This window comes from Podarcis bocagei (genome assembly GCF_964188305.1).
Source record: "Podarcis bocagei genome assembly, chromosome: 7".
Classification (NCBI taxonomy): domain Eukaryota; kingdom Metazoa; phylum Chordata; class Lepidosauria; order Squamata; family Lacertidae; genus Podarcis; species Podarcis bocagei.
Window position 1 is genome coordinate 9,378,168 of NC_138132.1, and position 16,723 is coordinate 9,394,890.

General features: G+C 44.7%; 1 protein-coding gene and 1 long non-coding RNA gene across 2 annotated transcripts in view; one reads left to right on the plus strand and one right to left on the minus strand.

Annotated features, from left to right (window-relative positions):
• The window catches only part of LOC308590505 (homeobox protein otx5), a 78,623-nt gene extending 62,835 nt beyond the window's left edge, over window positions 1–15,788 (plus strand). Inside the window, exons 4-6 of the mRNA XM_081200612.1 lie at window positions 1,837–2,087; window positions 9,186–9,337; window positions 11,890–15,788. Of these exons, the coding sequence (XP_081056738.1) occupies window positions 1,991–2,087; window positions 9,186–9,337; window positions 11,890–12,513 (873 nt within the window). The 5' untranslated portion in view covers window positions 1,837–1,990 and the 3' untranslated portion in view covers window positions 12,514–15,788. The remainder of the gene's footprint in view (window positions 1–1,836; window positions 2,088–9,185; window positions 9,338–11,889) is intronic.
• Window positions 1–16,723, minus strand: part of LOC308590683 — a 122,079-nt gene that overhangs the window by 83,068 nt on the left and 22,288 nt on the right. The window lies entirely within an intron of this gene.

Genomic DNA, 16,723 nt, shown 5'->3' on the forward strand with positions numbered 1-16,723 from the left:
GCGGGGCTCAGCATCTATCCTTGGAACCCTCATTTAATCCATTCACAATTTACAGGCCCGCTTCTCATAAAACCTTGGCGGTTAAGCAAAACAAGCGATGTTAAAGTGCAGTTGGCAAATTCTGCCACCGCCAAACCACGCCTCAGGTTTCTTAATGGCAGAGAAAGGGAATACCACGAAACATTCTCTAGTCTAGGGAGATAAAGCCTGGTCCCCAAACTGGCTTTACCAGAGCCGAAAAATTCAGAAGGATGTTGATGGAGGGCTGGTAGAATTTCAAAGAATTAGGCCCGTTGTTTTATTGCACTGTTCTATCTTGTTCTCAACGTTGGGAAATGTGGAATTGCTTGCAATTTCATTTTGCTCCCCGATTTCAGGGTTGTAGGTCTGTTGTGCTGGGCCACCATCCGGTGAGAGCAAAAGGCACTCTGCACATGCTCGTCCTTACTTGTGGCGCAGCTGAGTCCTCGTGCTGCGCCCTCGTGAGTCCTAACCAAGTCCTAAATATTATTTTCAAAAATTGGTGTGCCTGCCTTTCGTCTGAAGATCACCGGGCGGTTCACGGCATAAGCATACAAAATGAGGACGCAGAATACATAATAAAGCAAAACCAAGAGCAAATTCCCCCCCTCCCAGCACATTTAAAAGGCCATAGTGTATTACTCAGCCAAAGGCCTGGTTATAGAGAAACTTCGCCTGCCACCTAAACATATTTAATGAAGGTGCCAGCGAGTTTCCCTGTGGATAACATTCCACAAACAAGGAGAATATACATATACACACTAGATTAAGAAGTCTAAGAGTTTCATCATAAATTTAAATTGACAGGTAAATTAGTATAACAATAGTTAGCATATACATGGCACCGTATATTTCTCTCTCTCTCTCTCTCTCTCTCTCTCTCTCTCTCTGTGTGTGTGTGTGTATGTGTGTGAGTGTGTGTGTGTGTGTGTGTATGTCATATTTACAATAACCCTGAAGGGTAGGTCAGTATTATCACCATGCTGTAGTGGACTGGGCAGGGGAGTGGATGAAATGAGGCTAAGGTAGGATTTGAACTCGTGACTTTCAGATTCATTCAGCCGCTACACCGCACAATGTTTTGTATATGTTTACACTCAGTTCCCTTAGAACTGTACGCTTCCTTTTTTGAAACAAACAAACAAAAAGCCCCCTCAGAAGTTTGAGGGGGAAAACTATTCTCAGGAGGAGGGAAGCAACAGAACTGCTGTATGTTGCAAAGCATTGGGTTTGAGAGGCCAAACTTCTACAAGAGGTGTGCAGAATCCTTCCCTGCCTCCAGAATCCTTCCCCCCTCCAAAAACCCCAGGCACCACTGTGAGTCCTTAATGTGTTGACTTAACCTGCTCATTTAGGTAATAATAAGACCCTCAAAAGCATGGGCCTGATAGCCTATTGGTACCCATTAGACCCCCCTTTTGAGTTGCTAAAATCCCAATCTCCCCCCCCCCAAAAAAAACGCCTCCAGCTTTCTCTCTATCATTACTGACTGTATGGTAATGTGCAATTCAAATTAAAAAGAGGGTGGGGGAAGTAGGCAGTATACAGAGTGGGGAAGAAAAAGACACCCCATCCCATATCCAAAGGAGTTTATTTATTTATTCGGCTGCCAGTGAGGTTCTAGGCTTTGTAGGAAAGTCAAGAGTCCTCCTTGCATGGACCACCTCTGGAGGGTTAGACCAGAAGGACACCAGAAAGGTGTGGTGTCTTCTCTCGCTTGCCATTGGTCAACCTCTCTCTCCTCCCCACCTCTCCCTCCTTGGGGAGGCGGCCACTAAACTCCTGGTCTTGTCTGTCTTTGCCTCCTGGCTGCAGTTCCAGCTGCCCTTGGGTGCTGAGTGGAGGACCAGGGTGACCTAGGAGGCTTCCAGCCAGCCAGCCAGAAGCAAGAGCGAAGGGGCACTACCACCACCACCAGCAGAAGACCTCTCTCCCCAGCGAGATCTTTGGGGACTCCAACCTTCTGAGCATGATGTCCTACATCAAGCAACCACATTATGCAGTCAACGGCCTCACCTTGGCTGGGCCAGGCATGGACTTGCTACATTCGGCCGTCGGGTACCCCAGTAAGTGGATTTGCAAGATTCCCCCACCCCTTTTTTTTGGTCAGTTTTCAGTTTTGGAGGAAACTTGGGCGATGGGCATCACTGAGCTGGTTCTTGGTAGGCAAAGGATGGAGAGACGTTACTGGGTTTTTCTTTTTTCTATGAATTGAAACCAGTGGGTTATCGGGTAGCGAGGGAGAATTCAGGTAGTTGGCCAAATGTGGGGAAAAAGAGAATAGAAACTGCTTCCGGTTTGGTTTGGGGATCAAAACAAACCGAATGTGCAAATATTGAATTATATTATTGTGGATCGTGATAAATGTTCTTACTCTACTATTTATCAAATTGCATGTGTTTAAAGATGAAATGCCCCCAGTTTTTATATATAAATATAAATATATATACTATTTTTATATTTAATTGTAAAATAAGTATATTTTAAAATAAGTATGTGTGTGTGTTAGTGTGTGTGTACACACACACACATACCTATTTTACAATTAAATATAAAAATAGTTTTGGAGGTTCATATTCAGGTACTGAGACCACGATAAATTAAATGAATGAAAAATGTTTTCAAAAACATCACCAGGTTTGAGATGGTATTTCCAGTTTTTTTTTGCATTCATAGATGCTTAAATTGCCTTCCCACCACCAGGGCAGATTTTGTTGAAAATGTGTTGAAAAACTTCTGCATTCCAGTTTGTTGAGGCATCAATTGGTTTTCTCAATATATATATATATATAAATATATATATATAGAGAGAGAGAGAGAGAGAGAATATTTGAGATTTTGATTTTGATATGTAGCAGCCGCTACATATTATTTTTTAAACCTATCATGTGGTTTACAAGTTCCAAAGGTTCCCTAGAAAGAGATCCATTTAAACGAGCCAGTTCATGCAGACATATTTGTGATCACAATGGGCAGGATTCAGCCAAAGTAAAGTCATTAATAATAATAATAATAATAATAATAATAATAATAATAATAATAATAATACTGCCCTTCATTCATGGTGTTTCCTGCTTGGCAGGGGGTTGGACTCGATGGCCCTTGTGGTCTATTCCAACTCTATGATTCTATGATTCATTCAAAGTTCTCAGGGTGCTCTTATAAAAGCCCGTAATGTTATTTGGATCCTAGTTTGCTGTGCACGCCCCCCAAGCAAACAAACCCCAAGCAAACCACTGGATGCTCACAGATTCCTTGTGGATTACCCAAAAGTGCATTTTTGGACGTTGAAATAATTGAAACTTAAGGGGAACCCCTAAGTCAATAACTCCCTGCTCCCCTGCCTAGTTCAGGTGTTCTGGAGCAGGTTAAGAATCTAAGCAACTAATAGCAGGACATAATTGTTTTTAGTGTTATAGACGCTAAACTTCATAGCAACATTGCCTAGTTAATGTCACAATAATTTTTTATCCCAGACTGTTTCCAGGTGGAGGAAACCTTCCTAAATAAAGCTAGACCATCATTTCTGTCGTGTGACCTGCCTCCAGTAGGCTGGGCAGCTTTTAAAAAACTTTTATAATTGCGAAGAAAGAAGCAGGCAGGGTTATATCTAATGATCATTAGATTTTAATGCATCCCTAACTAGCTTTTAATATTGTTTTAAATTAGTGGAGAGTCCATATTCTTTTTTTGAGTCCGTTGACCAAGCCTCTTCTAGGTAGAAAATTGCTCCATGACCCTTTTTGAAAACAGAAATTTATCCTCCTGTTTCCTTTTATGTCCTGCCTTTCCTCCATGGGGCTGAGGGGTGACCTGGACCAATACAAAAAAAGAGCAGGGGTATCCCTAGGAAGAGATCCCTTTAAACAATCCAATTCATCCAGACACGCTAGTGATCACAATGGGCAGGAACCAATTTGGTACAGTCTTCTATGCGGAGGGGAAAAATCCTGCAGTAATTATATGCCTGTGCCAGGAGGGGGGGAAATACCCTGCTCATCTTGAGAATTAAATTGCTTGCAAGGGGATCTGAGCAGGGGGAAACTAGACAATATCTTACTATAGGGAGGGGTGGTGGAGGAGGAGAACATCCATTGGGGTCCATCTAGGTTAGTGGTCAGCAACCTTTTTCAGCCAGGGGCCAGTCCACCACCCCTCAGACCATGTGGGGGGCCGGACTATATTATGAAAAAAATATATGAACAAATTCCTATGCCCCACAAATAACCCAGAGATGCATTTTAAATAAAAGCACACATTCTACTCATGTAAAAACACGCTGATTCCCGGACCGCCTGCAGGCCGAATTGAGAAGGCCATTGGGCCGGATCCGGCCCCCAGGCCTTAGGTTGCTGACCCCTGATCTAGGTCAGAGGTCAGTACTGCCCTACACTGACTGGCAGCCTTTTTCTAGGGCAGGGGTCAGCAACCTTTTTCAGCCGTGGGCCAGTCCACCGTCCCTCAGAACTTGTGGTGGCCGGACTATATTTTTGGGGGGGAAATGAACGAATTCCTATGCCCCACAAATAACCCAGAGATGCAGTGTTCTGTTGGAAGTCGCCCAGAGTGGCTGGGGAAACCCAGCCAGATGGGCAGGGTATAAATAAATTATTATTATTATTATTATTATTATTATTATTATTATTATTATTATTATTAAAAGAACACATTCTACTCATGTAAAAACACGCTGATTCCCGGACTGTCCACGGGCCAGATTTAGAACGTGATTGGGCCGGATCTGACCCCCGGGTCTTCGTTTGCCTACCCATACTCTAGGGTTTCCCAGCCCTCCCTGCTAATGTCACTGACTGAACCTGGAGCCTTCATAGAAAAGAGATGCTCTACCTCTGAGCTGTGGTCCTTGCCAAAGAAAGGGAGCAATTTAAATGAAAGTCAGGTGTATTTACAACCCTGGGAGGTTCATTTCCATATTTGCCCCAGGCCACCTAACGGATTTACTGAGAATCTGAGATGTAAAGCGATAGGCTTTGAGTACCCAAGGCCACATCTGCCCAGCTGAAAATGGGATGATCAGCTATTCAATTTTATTGTATTTTACATCCCTTCTTCTCAATAGACACTGGAATTGGGAGGGGTGGGCCTGTGGCTCTCCAGATGTTGTTGGACTATAAGTCCCATCTTCACTGGCCATGGCTGATGGGAGTTGGAGTACAACAAGGGTTGAGATCTAGATGACCTTTGGGTCCCTTCCAGCTCTTACAAATTCTGTGAAGAACCCAGAGGGCTGCCATTTCCCCATCCAAAGACTGCAAAGGGCCTTTCATTGGGTCATCCGCTTCCTTGGCAACCAATATCACTTTGGGTTAAAAAGAAAGAAAAGGCGTTAAGTTGATTTCATGTGAAGCAAACAGCTTTATCTCATCAGGGGGAATGAAGTGATAAGAGGGAGAACAACTATATCTAATCAAGATAAGAGATAGCAAGAGATAACAGCATTTTGTGATTTGGGAGGTGGCAGCTGAAAATCTCTACCCCAAATAAGCTTAGCCTGGGTGGAAGGGAGCTGTCAAGTCAGGTGACCACTTGTCATGGTAAAGGCATCATGGGAAATATACAGGATGACATCCAGCTACTCAAGGTAGACCAATCCGAAGGCAGCCCCGTATAGGGAAGTTGTTAATGTTTGGTATTTGATTGTGTTTTTAATATTCTGTTGGGAGCCGCCCAGAGTGGCTGGGGAAACCCAGTTAGAGGTGTGGCACATAAAATAATAATAATAATAATAATAATAATAATAATAATAATAATAATAATAATAATAATAGTGGCTTTCCACCTTCTCTCCCCACCTTGGTATTTAATTTATTTATTATCAAAATGTATACATTGCTTTTTTAAAAAAAACAACCAACCCAACCACCTCCAAGCAGCTTATTCTGGGATGCCCTTCGCTGGCTGTTTCTCTCAGCAACTGCTGGTGGGGCTTTCGTGCAAGCCAGTTGCTGTGTACAGAATCGGAGAATTGTAGAAGTGAGTGGAAGGGACTCCCAGAGTTCATCTAGTCCAACCCCCTGCCCACATTTGTCCCTGGGTGGGCTCAAATAGTTAACAGCAAGACCTACTGTGCTACAGTAATTATTATTATTATTACTATTATTATATTACTTCGCCCATCTGGCTGGGTTGCCTCAGCCACTCTGGGCGGCTTCCAACACACATAAGAATTATAATAAAACATTAATAGTAACAATCTGATCCAGTATGAAATGTCACAATAGCTTTATAATAAACAACTTCTAAATAATAATAATAATAATAATAATAATAATAATAATAATAATAATAATTATTATTATTATTATTATTATTATTATTATTATTATTATTAATTATTTATTTATTTATACCCCGCCCATCTGGCTGGGCTTCCCCAGCCACTCTGGGTGGCTTCCCAAAAAATATTAAAATACTGTAATACATCAAAGATTAAAAGCTTCCCAAATAAGTGCAAAGTATCCCTGAGAAGAAGCCCAGCTCTTTCTTCCAGTTTGGCAAAGTGGTGCTTTTGAGCTGCCCAGTCGCTGGAAATCCCTGCAGCCTCCCTTCTCAGCCTGTGGTCTCCAGCTGTTGCTGGCCTCCCCTCATACCCAGCCAGAATGGTCTACAGTCAGGGGTGGTAGGATTTGTGATGCAGCCACCTCTGGGGACTCAGTGTTGGGAAAGGCGGTGGAGGGAAAGTGGCTTAGATGCCTCTCTTCAGGAATTCCTCAGTCAGAAGATCCTGCAATGGCCGGCAGGATTTCCCAGAAGAGAGGCAGTGTGGTGTAGTGGTTATAGTGCTTGACCAGGACTGGGGAGACCCCACTTCAAAGCCCCCCCCCCCTGAGCCACCAGGCTCCCTGGCTAACTTTAGGCCACTCACTGCCTGTCACCCCAAGCACATGGTTGCTTTGAGGATGATAATAATAATAATAATAATAATAATAATAATAATAATAATATACTCCACCCATCTAGATAAAATGGGGGGAGAGGGAGATTCTTCAGCTCCTTGGAGTCAGGGTGGTGTGGTGGTTAGAGCAGCCTTTCCCAACATTTCCAGATGTTATTGGACTACAACTCCCATCATCCCTGACCTGCTGGCTAGAGATAATGGGAGTTGTAGTCCAACAACATCTGGCGATCCCAGGTTGAGAAAGGCTGGGTTGGTAGTGTGTGAGACTAGGGCTTCTCAGAGTCCCAGGAAGCTAGGATTTCATTGCAGTTCTGGCGGGTTAACTATTCACAAGAGAATAACATATTCTCCACTAAATTGCAGTGGGTGTTTCATATATATACAGTAATACACACACACACACACACACACACACACACACACACACACACACAGTCCAGAGGGGGAGCCCAGTTAGTCTGTTGCAATTACACAAACACACACAATCCCTCTGGGAAAATACACAATTATTGTATTTTAATTTTTTGTTGGAAGCCGCCCAGAGTGGCTGGGGAAACCCAGCCAGATGGACAGGGTATAAATAAATAGGTTGTTGTTGTTGTTGTTGTTTTCCCAGGCCCTTTTAGTGGACTGGCTAAGTTTGGGAGCTGCCAAGTTAAAATTTCTTCTTTCACCATCTCTCAGCTTCAGCCCCTCCTCTGAACACTGGCTTGTTGTAACCATTCTCAGTTAATCTATGGGGAGACACTAGGAACAGAACAATTAGCTCTTTTCCAAAGGGAAGTTCCTCTGTGGGCTCAGAAGATATCTCCTAGACATTCTCCCAGACCCACCACTCTGTGGCGGAATGCATGCTTTGTATAGAGAAAGAGCTAAGGTTCAATACTTGTCACTTGAAAAAGAAGCTGGAAGTCTCTCGCTTGGAACTCCCACAATGGCAGCAAATTTGCTATATCGGGTGAGATGATGTGGGTCTTGTGTTCCAGTGAAGTAACGTTTACATTTAAAAATTAAAGTTTGCGTTTAGAAATTGATATTTTTACAGCTTCTTGGAGAGCTCAGTTAGTAGAACACGAGGCTCTTAATCTCAGGGTCGTGGGCTTGGGCAAAAGATCCCTGAATTTCAGTGGGTTGGGCTAGATGACCCGCGGGGTCCCTTCTGTAGTTCTATAACCTTAAATAACTTACCTCTATGTGAATGCTATAAACACATGGAATGAATGGGTAGGAGGAAGGGGGAACAGAGGGCTCTTTTGAGTTGGACAGTTTATGAGTATTTGCTACTGAAAAGGCACAAATAAAAGTATTCTTAAAAAGAGCTGTCATGAAGCAGAGACATTGGTCCTATAAATCAGCCAACTCCCTAGGCACGAAGGATACCGAAAGACTGCTAGCATTGGAGACAACCGTACCTCCAGTGGGAGGAAGTTCCACAGACAGGGTGCCATAACAGGGGAGGCCCTGCTCTGAGTTGCGCCTTAAGATCTACAAGCAGGGCCTGCCTTGCAGAGTTTAAGGTGCAGGCTGGCAAATAATGGTAGACGCCTTCCTTTAAAAACCCAGCACCTTAAATTGGGCCTGATAGCAAACAGACAGCCAAGCGTGGCTCTTTTAGGACGTGCGAGATATGCTCCTAGTTTCCAGTGCTTCTCCAGAACTTAGCAGCCACAATCTGTACCAGCTGCAGCCTCCAGAGCACTGTCAAAGGCACATAGAGGGTTTATTTTATTTTTTTATTAAAGATGTTCTTGTTTTACAGAAGTATGTGTAATGTCTCTCGTATTTTTTCCATGTAACATTTTTACAAATCAGTTTAAAGGCACATAGAGTTGTGCATCTTATCGTCGTTGTGGTTATTGCTGTTATTTTTTAAAATACAGTGGTACCTCAGGTTACATACACTTCAGCTTACATACGCTTCAGATTACAGACTCCGCTAACCCAGAAATAGTGCTTCAGGTTAAGAACTTTGCTTCAGGATGAGAACAGAAATTGTGCTCCGGGGGTGCGGCGGCAGCAGGAGGCCCCATTAGCTAAACTGGTGCTTCAGGTGAAGAACAGTTTCAGGTTAAAGTACAGACCTTCGGAACGAATTAAGTACTTAACCCGAGGTACCACTGTAACATTCTTGCTGTTGTTCTTTAAATGCAGAGAATGAACTGAACCGACCCACATGTATGAAGAGGGTCACATGATGAGATATGTAACTTTCCCTGAATCCAGATCTCTCCTCTTATTTTTTTAGCCACCCCGCGGAAACAGAGGCGCGAGCGCACGACCTTCACGCGAGCCCAGCTGGATATCTTGGAGGCTCTCTTCGCCAAGACCCGCTACCCAGACATCTTCATGCGCGAGGAAGTGGCTCTGAAGATCAATCTTCCTGAATCCAGAGTTCAGGTGGGGCTCCGCTGGGGAGGGGGCGAAGGGCAGCAGGCCGAGACAGGCACAGGGGCCGGGGGACTCGAAACGGGAGCGAGGTGTCTTGCTTTCTGAACACCCTGGCAGTGCGCACATGCTCTTAGCTGCACTTATGTGCCAGCATTACGGGTGGCCAAAGGGGACCTGTAAGAAAATAAAGGAATTTTGGGATGTAATTTATAATGAGCTCAAAATAATGATCAAGGTTAAAGGGTAAAGGGACCCCTGACCATTAGGTCCAGTCGCGAACGACTCTGGGGTTGCGGCGCTCATCTTGCTTTATTGGCTGAGGGAGCCGGTGTACAGCTTCCGGGTCATGCGGCCAGCATGACTGAGCCGCTTCTGGCGAACCAGAGCAGCACATGGAAACACCGTTTACCTTCCCGCCGGAGTGGTACCTATTTATCTACTGGCACTTTGACGTGCTTTCGAACTGCTAGGTGGGCAGGAGCTGGGGCCGAGCAACGGGAGCTCACCCCGTCGCGGGGATTCGAACCACCGACCTTCCGATCGGCAAGTCCTAGGCTCTGTGGTTTAACCCACAGCGCCACCCGTGTCCCTTTAATGATCAAGGTATCCTTCATTAAAAAAAAACTGGAGGCTTTCCTCCTGGGGATATTAGGCCCAGACATACCAAAAATGTGAGAGAAATATTATTGTATTCCACGGTAGCTGCAAGAATATTAATCGCTACGAATTGGAAAGCTGGAGTGGTTTGTAAAAAGAAACCTGAGTGCTCATTGGAGGCAGAGGTCCTCATATACACTCAGAGTAGACCTATTGGCATGAATGGCCATGTTCCATTTCAGTAGGTCTACCCCGAGTGCAGCTACAAGGATTCAACCCCATGCATTTCATAGAATCGTAGAATTGGAAGTCATATAGTCCAACCCCCTTCAATGCAGAAATCTTTTGCCCGGTGTGTGCCTTGAACCCACAGCCCTGAGATTAGGAGTCTCCTGCTGTACCGACTGAGCTATTCATTCAAAACACTCACTCTATCAAAAGCATCATGGGCTGTCTGTGCAAAGAATCCTGGGAACTGTAGTTTGTTGGGGGTGTTGGTCCAAGGCGCCTGAAACTACAGTTCCCATGGTTCTTTGGGAGAAGCCATGACTCTTAAAGTGAGAGTGCTTTCAGTGTGTGGTGTGGATGTGTTCAAAAAGGTCCCATGATTTTTCTTCTTCTTCTTTCTTTCTTTCTTTCTTTCTTTTTATTTTTAAAATTTTTTTTGGGATCCCATGATTTTTAGGAGTCGGTGTGTGGTTTTGTGTGCATGTAGAGTGCCCTCTGGTGGGAGCACACATTGTTCCTGTTAGGCATCTCTCCCTCAGGAGGCCATCCCACAATAGGCCACTAAGCCTCTGAGACCTCCCTTTCCGCCAAGGCACACTGCACTCAAATCTCTGCCACGGTCTGGCCATATTTGTCTCCTGGCTGCCATCTTTCCTTGTAGCAGTTCACAGGTACTTTGCAAAGAAAATGGAGGCCAAGAGCAAACTCCCATCCTAGTTTGCTTTAACATGCTCCATTCACATAGGTGCCTGCGCATTATCCCAAGTCAGGGAGTGGGGATGGAAGGTTGAAGCAGCCGTCTTATAGCATAGGGTTGCCATGTTTCAAGAAGTGGAAAAAATCCGGACACAAAAGTTGTTGAGCTTTTTCTCCTGCAAAATCTCCCAAAAATTGGGAAATTCCAGACACCCGGCAGCCCTATATTATAAAAACCCATTATTGGGTTGCAGGAAACTTCCTGTTATAGCAGAGGAGCCTAGGACCCATGTACCTATGGGACCGCCTCTCCTGGTATGCCCCGCGGAGGACCTTAAGGTTCACAAATGACAACATTTTGGAAGTGGTTAGATTGGTCTCAGCTAGGGTCAGGGCCTTTTCAGTACTGGCCCCGACTTGGTGGAACGCTCTTGTCACAATAGACTAGGGCCCTGCGGGACTTGACATCTTTCCACAGGGCCTGCAAGACAGCTATTCTGCCTGGCCTTTGGTTTGGACTCGGTCTGACTGACCCTTATGTCTTCCCTCCCCTTACAGTTTTGATTTATGGGCTACTTTTAAAATGAGGCTGCTTTTTAAATTGCATTTTAACCTGTATTTTAAATTGGGATTTTTGTTTGTTTTGTCCCCCCCCCCCATTATGTTTCTATTGTAATTTTACTGGTGTTAGCCACCCTGAGCCCGGGGGGTATAAATTTTTTATTATTATTATTAAAATGAAACACAGACAGGATGTGCCAAAGGTGTTGACATTTGGCCCTCCGGATGTTGCCAAACGACAACTCCCATCAGCCCCAACAGTGCCAGCAAAACAAGGCCAAAAACAAACTCCCCACACCCAATTTCCTGGAACCCTTTGTTGCGTTTATAAACTTCTCCAATGTTACCAGCTTGGGCTCCTCCTATGAACTTCTGAATCCTCCGCCTCGTGTTCCGTTGAAATGGTTCCCGGGGAAACGCCGACCCTTACTTTTGGTTCCCCCCCCAAGCTCATCCTTTCTTGCCTTCCCTCCCCGCAGGTGTGGTTCAAGAACCGCCGAGCCAAGTGCCGCCAGCAGCAGCAGCAGAGCAGCGGGCAAGCCAAAGCCCGGCCTGCGAAGAAGAAGACCTCTCCGGCCCGGGAGACCAGCTCTGAGACCAGCACCAACGGGCAGTACAGCCCTCCGCCGGCTGGCACCTCGGTGACGCCCAGCTCCAGCGCGAGCGCCACTGTCTCCATCTGGAGCCCGGCCTCCATCTCCCCAATCCCGGACCCCCTCTCCTCATCCACCACCCCCTGCATGCAGCGCTCCACTGCCTACCCCATGACTTACACGCAGGCTCCCGGCTACACACAGACCTACGCCGGTTCTACCTCCTACTTCAGCGGCCTTGACTGCAGCTCCTACCTGTCTCCCATGCACCCGCAGCTCTCCGCGCCGGGGGCCGCGCTGAGCCCCATCACCACCCCAACCATGGGCAGCCACCTGAGCCAGTCGCCGGCCTCCCTCTCCAGCCAGGGCTACGGCACGGCCGGCCTGGGGTTCAGCTCTGTGGATTGCCTAGACTACAAGGACCAAGCCGCCTCCTGGAAGCTCAACTTCAACGCCACCGACTGCTTGGATTACAAAGATCAGAGCTCCTGGAAGTTCCAGGTCTTGTGAAAGAGTCTCCATCCTTCCTTTGCAGAGCATCCTGGGACAACCTCTTCTGTCCAAGCTCGACATTGAGGCCCCTGCCTGCGTCTCCTTTCCCCCTCTCCCCCCTTCTTCTTTCTTTAAGAGGAGGCGTTCCTCTCCTCGCCGGCATTGCACGTACTGTAGCATTGCTTTGTTTTTCTGCGCTGTTTTCGGAATCGCCCTCATCCGGCAACGAGGCAGATCCGTGCGGATGTTAGGAACTCGTCTACAGCCTTCGTTTCACACGCCCGGGCCTTGGATGTGTCATTCCTTCGGATTCTTGGCCTGGACTCAGTGACTTGACAGCTCATGAAACCCTCGCGACAACTGGGGTGGCATTTGGAACCTCTCTCCTGGAAGTAGACCGAGACTGGAAGCAACACCAGAAGATCAGAGGTTGTCGGAGTTTTCACAGGGCGTCTTAGAGGTGCCACGGCAGAGGCAAAAGTTTTCAAGAGAGCCACGTTTTTAGAAGCCAGGTTGCTTTCTCAAATGATATTTTAACGACAACAACAAACTGGGTTAGCAGAGACAGGGGCAAGCATCTGCTCACAGTTTGGTCCATCCTTTTTCCTAATGGAAACGAGCAATTCCAGCACCATGGACTTAAGCACATGCTCCATATCCCTGATCATCAAGAGGTTTTATTTCAGCCCATTCCCTCCTGCCTGAAGTGTAGTGCATTGCTCAAGTCGACACCAGCAAGCCGGCACTCTGGTTTGGCGGGGTTTGGTTGTTTTGTTGTTTTCAGAGCCAGTTCAAGACATTTCGCCACCTGAGGACAAAGGGGAAGCTGGTGCCTCTCGTCCAATTTCCACGTACAGAAGCCAAGCAGACCGGCAGTCAAATCTTGCTTCGACATTGGCGACTGGCTCCCCTGCGCTTGAGAGCGGCAGGCTCTGCCTGCAGGACAGCCCCAAAACACCTGCGGCTTTTATCTACTCCCCACCCCTTAGCATTGGCTGCCTGAGTCAGCTGCTGCATTCTGTCTCATGGTAGGGCCGGCGCTGCTGCTTCTTTTTCCATGCTTCATGGTGAGAGTATACCAACATCAGGCATCTGAAACCTTTCCCCCCCCCCCCCGTTTCTGCTTTTGGGACTCCTCATTAACCTCTGACCCTCCCATTGCAGACAGTATTGCTCACTTCACATTCCTATGCATGTCTAGTCAGAAGTAATTAATCAGGTAGCTCAATAGATATTTTTTTAAAAAAAACAACTTTTGATAAACTAAAAAAAGTGCTCTAGTATTTTTAAAAAATACTTTTAATTCAATGAATTATAAAAGCTGCAGAGAACAATGGGTATCTTAGAAGAGGCATTCCCCCCCCCCCTTACACACTGGAAGAGGGAATGTCTCTTCTCAGATGATAATAATAAATCATGATTTTTTAATTTATATCCCACCCCTCTGGCTGGGTTTCCCCAGCCACTCTGGGCGGCTTACAACATGTATAAAAACATGTATAAAAACACAACAATCAAACATTTAAAAAAAATCCTATACAATCAACAAACCAATAATTGGAATAGAAACCAATAACAACAATTATAATACAATAATAACAGTTTACCCAACTGTTGTACCCAACTGACACATGAACATCACCTAAAAAGCAAAGTGTGCTTTTTTGCTTCAGAACTACTGAAATTTGGTCAACGAATCAATTTGTTGACGAAAACACATTGTCTAGAATTTCTTTAATCGGGTGACAGCTGATTAATATTTTAAAAGCTTGCATACGAGTAGCAGAGGAAGATATGTAGATGGTGCCTGGTAATGTTTTGCCTGCCATGTTCCCAGGATCTCCTCTTACACAAAGGCAAGTTTCTAGTCCCTCTGGTTGTGGAGAAAGCTTGGGAACGACTCCCTTTCCATCCACACTTGAGCCTGCTCCACTTAAGGGGATGCCGTGTCCATCACAGAGAGAAGGACATCTCCCTTTCTGGCTAGACTGAGATCTAGCCTCATGGGACTTCCCCAAACATAAAGTGAAGGAGGTGGGTAGCAGATTCACCAACAGAAAACAAACAGCTTAAAAGTACGGCACTGCCTCTGCCGTAAATCTCATAGGACCTCACCTAGTTTGTTCCCGACAACCTAGGAAAAGCCATGCGTTCTGTAATGTAATGGCCCAGTTTTATGGAACTTTTTCCAGTTGATGTCAGACAGGTCCCCTCCCTGTTGAACTTCCCAAAAACTTTTTTTAAGTAAAAATTCCAGGAGAGTTTTAACTGACTTCTGATTTTTACGTTCATCGAGGGTTTTTTGGTACACCGCTTAGAGACATTTGTGATTAAGTGGTATGTAAATTATTATTAATAATAATAATAATGGCTGTTGCTGCTGCTCTGCTTCCTCATCCTAGCTCATCTCTGCATTTTACAAAAACAGATTATTATTTTTGTAGTTAGGAAAGCGCACTGGAGGGGTGAAAATGATTTAATGCAAAAGCCCCGCAAGCAAATCGGGATTTCTGCTCCATGTCTCGTAACCATCCCCACAAACAGATCAGAACAATTGTTCGATAAAGACCAGGCCTAGTTAAAGCTCCGCATAAGCTTTGTGTGTGATTTGCTAATCAGGGCAAATGGCTAATAACTAGGCCTTCTGGGAGAGTCTGAAATCTTTCCTATCCCTGGACACCCAGGATTTGAATCTGGGACCTTCTGGATGTGAACAAAAATAGTCTACTACTGACCTGTGGGTGTATATTTTGTGAATTTTGTTTGATCCTTTGGTATTTTGGATAGCACCAAAATTCCTTTCAGTGCTCAATCTTTTATATCCTGTACAACATGAAATAGTTAACGCAGGATAAATTTTAACTAGACGAGAAATGTGGGGTGAGGCTTAACTTTTCCAGCATCTGATTTCATCTAGGGGTGGGGTGGGAAAATAAAGTGTTTAAACAGTTCAATAAGCATTTGTAAATAATATGATTACTCCCCTTCCCTTAAAAACAAAAATTGCAATGGGTTTTTAAATTTTAGAAAGTTCTATTTTGTAAATGATATTCAACATTTTTTTAGTCTAGGTTTCTTAGCTGTAATACCTTCTTCTTTCTCTTTTTTTTAAAAAAAGAAACGACGACATCCTCTTGCTGTAGATGAGAAGCATTCCCATGGAAGTTGTTCTGTCAGTGGTTTTCTCTATTTATTACTTAGTTTGTGATGAGCAATTTCCTGTACAGTTACCAAAACAAAACAAAAAAAGATTGTTGGTGGTTTTAAAAAAATATAAAATATTAAAATGTAAAAAAAAAACACAAAATAGGTGAAAAGGAACAGTGGCTCTGTGTGATTTTTGTTGTTGATGATTTCAGCTGCTACTTAAAACAATAAATTCTGCGAAATTAGGGCGATTGCTGGGGTCTGCAGGCTAGAATTGAAGATTTAGTGTGGTAGAATCCAGGATGGAGACAGAAGCCCTACGAGAGTTTAAAACCAAACAGTTTCTGCAGATGCTTGGAAGTGGCATGTCAGAAAATTAGGTCAAAAGATTCTACCCTGTCTATATTCACATACATTTTTCTGTCCATCTAATATTTATTGGGGGGGGGACTTAAAGGAGAATTTCTTGTTAAATGCATTTCAGAATAGTTTGCAGAACAAAAATAGAACCTTTCCTTTAAAAAAAAAAAAGCTGCAGTTTTGGAGATAATTCTGATGATTTTGAGTGGCGTGCTTCCATCTCCAGGGATTTCTTGGCAACCAAACTCCACTTTGCATTGTGCTGAGAAAAAGCACCTGTTCGTTCCTTCATGGCAGCCAATAAAATGAGACTTAACAGAACCAATGAGATGTTCATTAACAAAGAAGCATCCTCCCAGGTCTCTATGTGCATACGCAGTTTTGAACACAGAATTTTGGTGCAGAATTGGAGGCTGGAGGCAGGTTTTTGTTTTTCCCAGAGAGCTGAAAGCACTCTGGAAGTGGGATGGCTGTTGGTAGTCTAAACACACCTCCGATTTGTGTGTCTGGATTGGCAGGTTTTGTATTTTTACAAGCTGCAAAATGTGTTTTGACCAAAGTTGACAGTGGAGCAAAAGATGGTAGCTGGAGTAGATAAGCAATAGTTTTTAAAGAGAGTTTTAAAAGTCGCTTGAGAGAGAGGCTTTGCCTCGCATGGTGCAGTAATTTATGTCTGATCCAAAGGGTTTTTAAAGCATCTGAAACCTGCCAAACCTGTTTG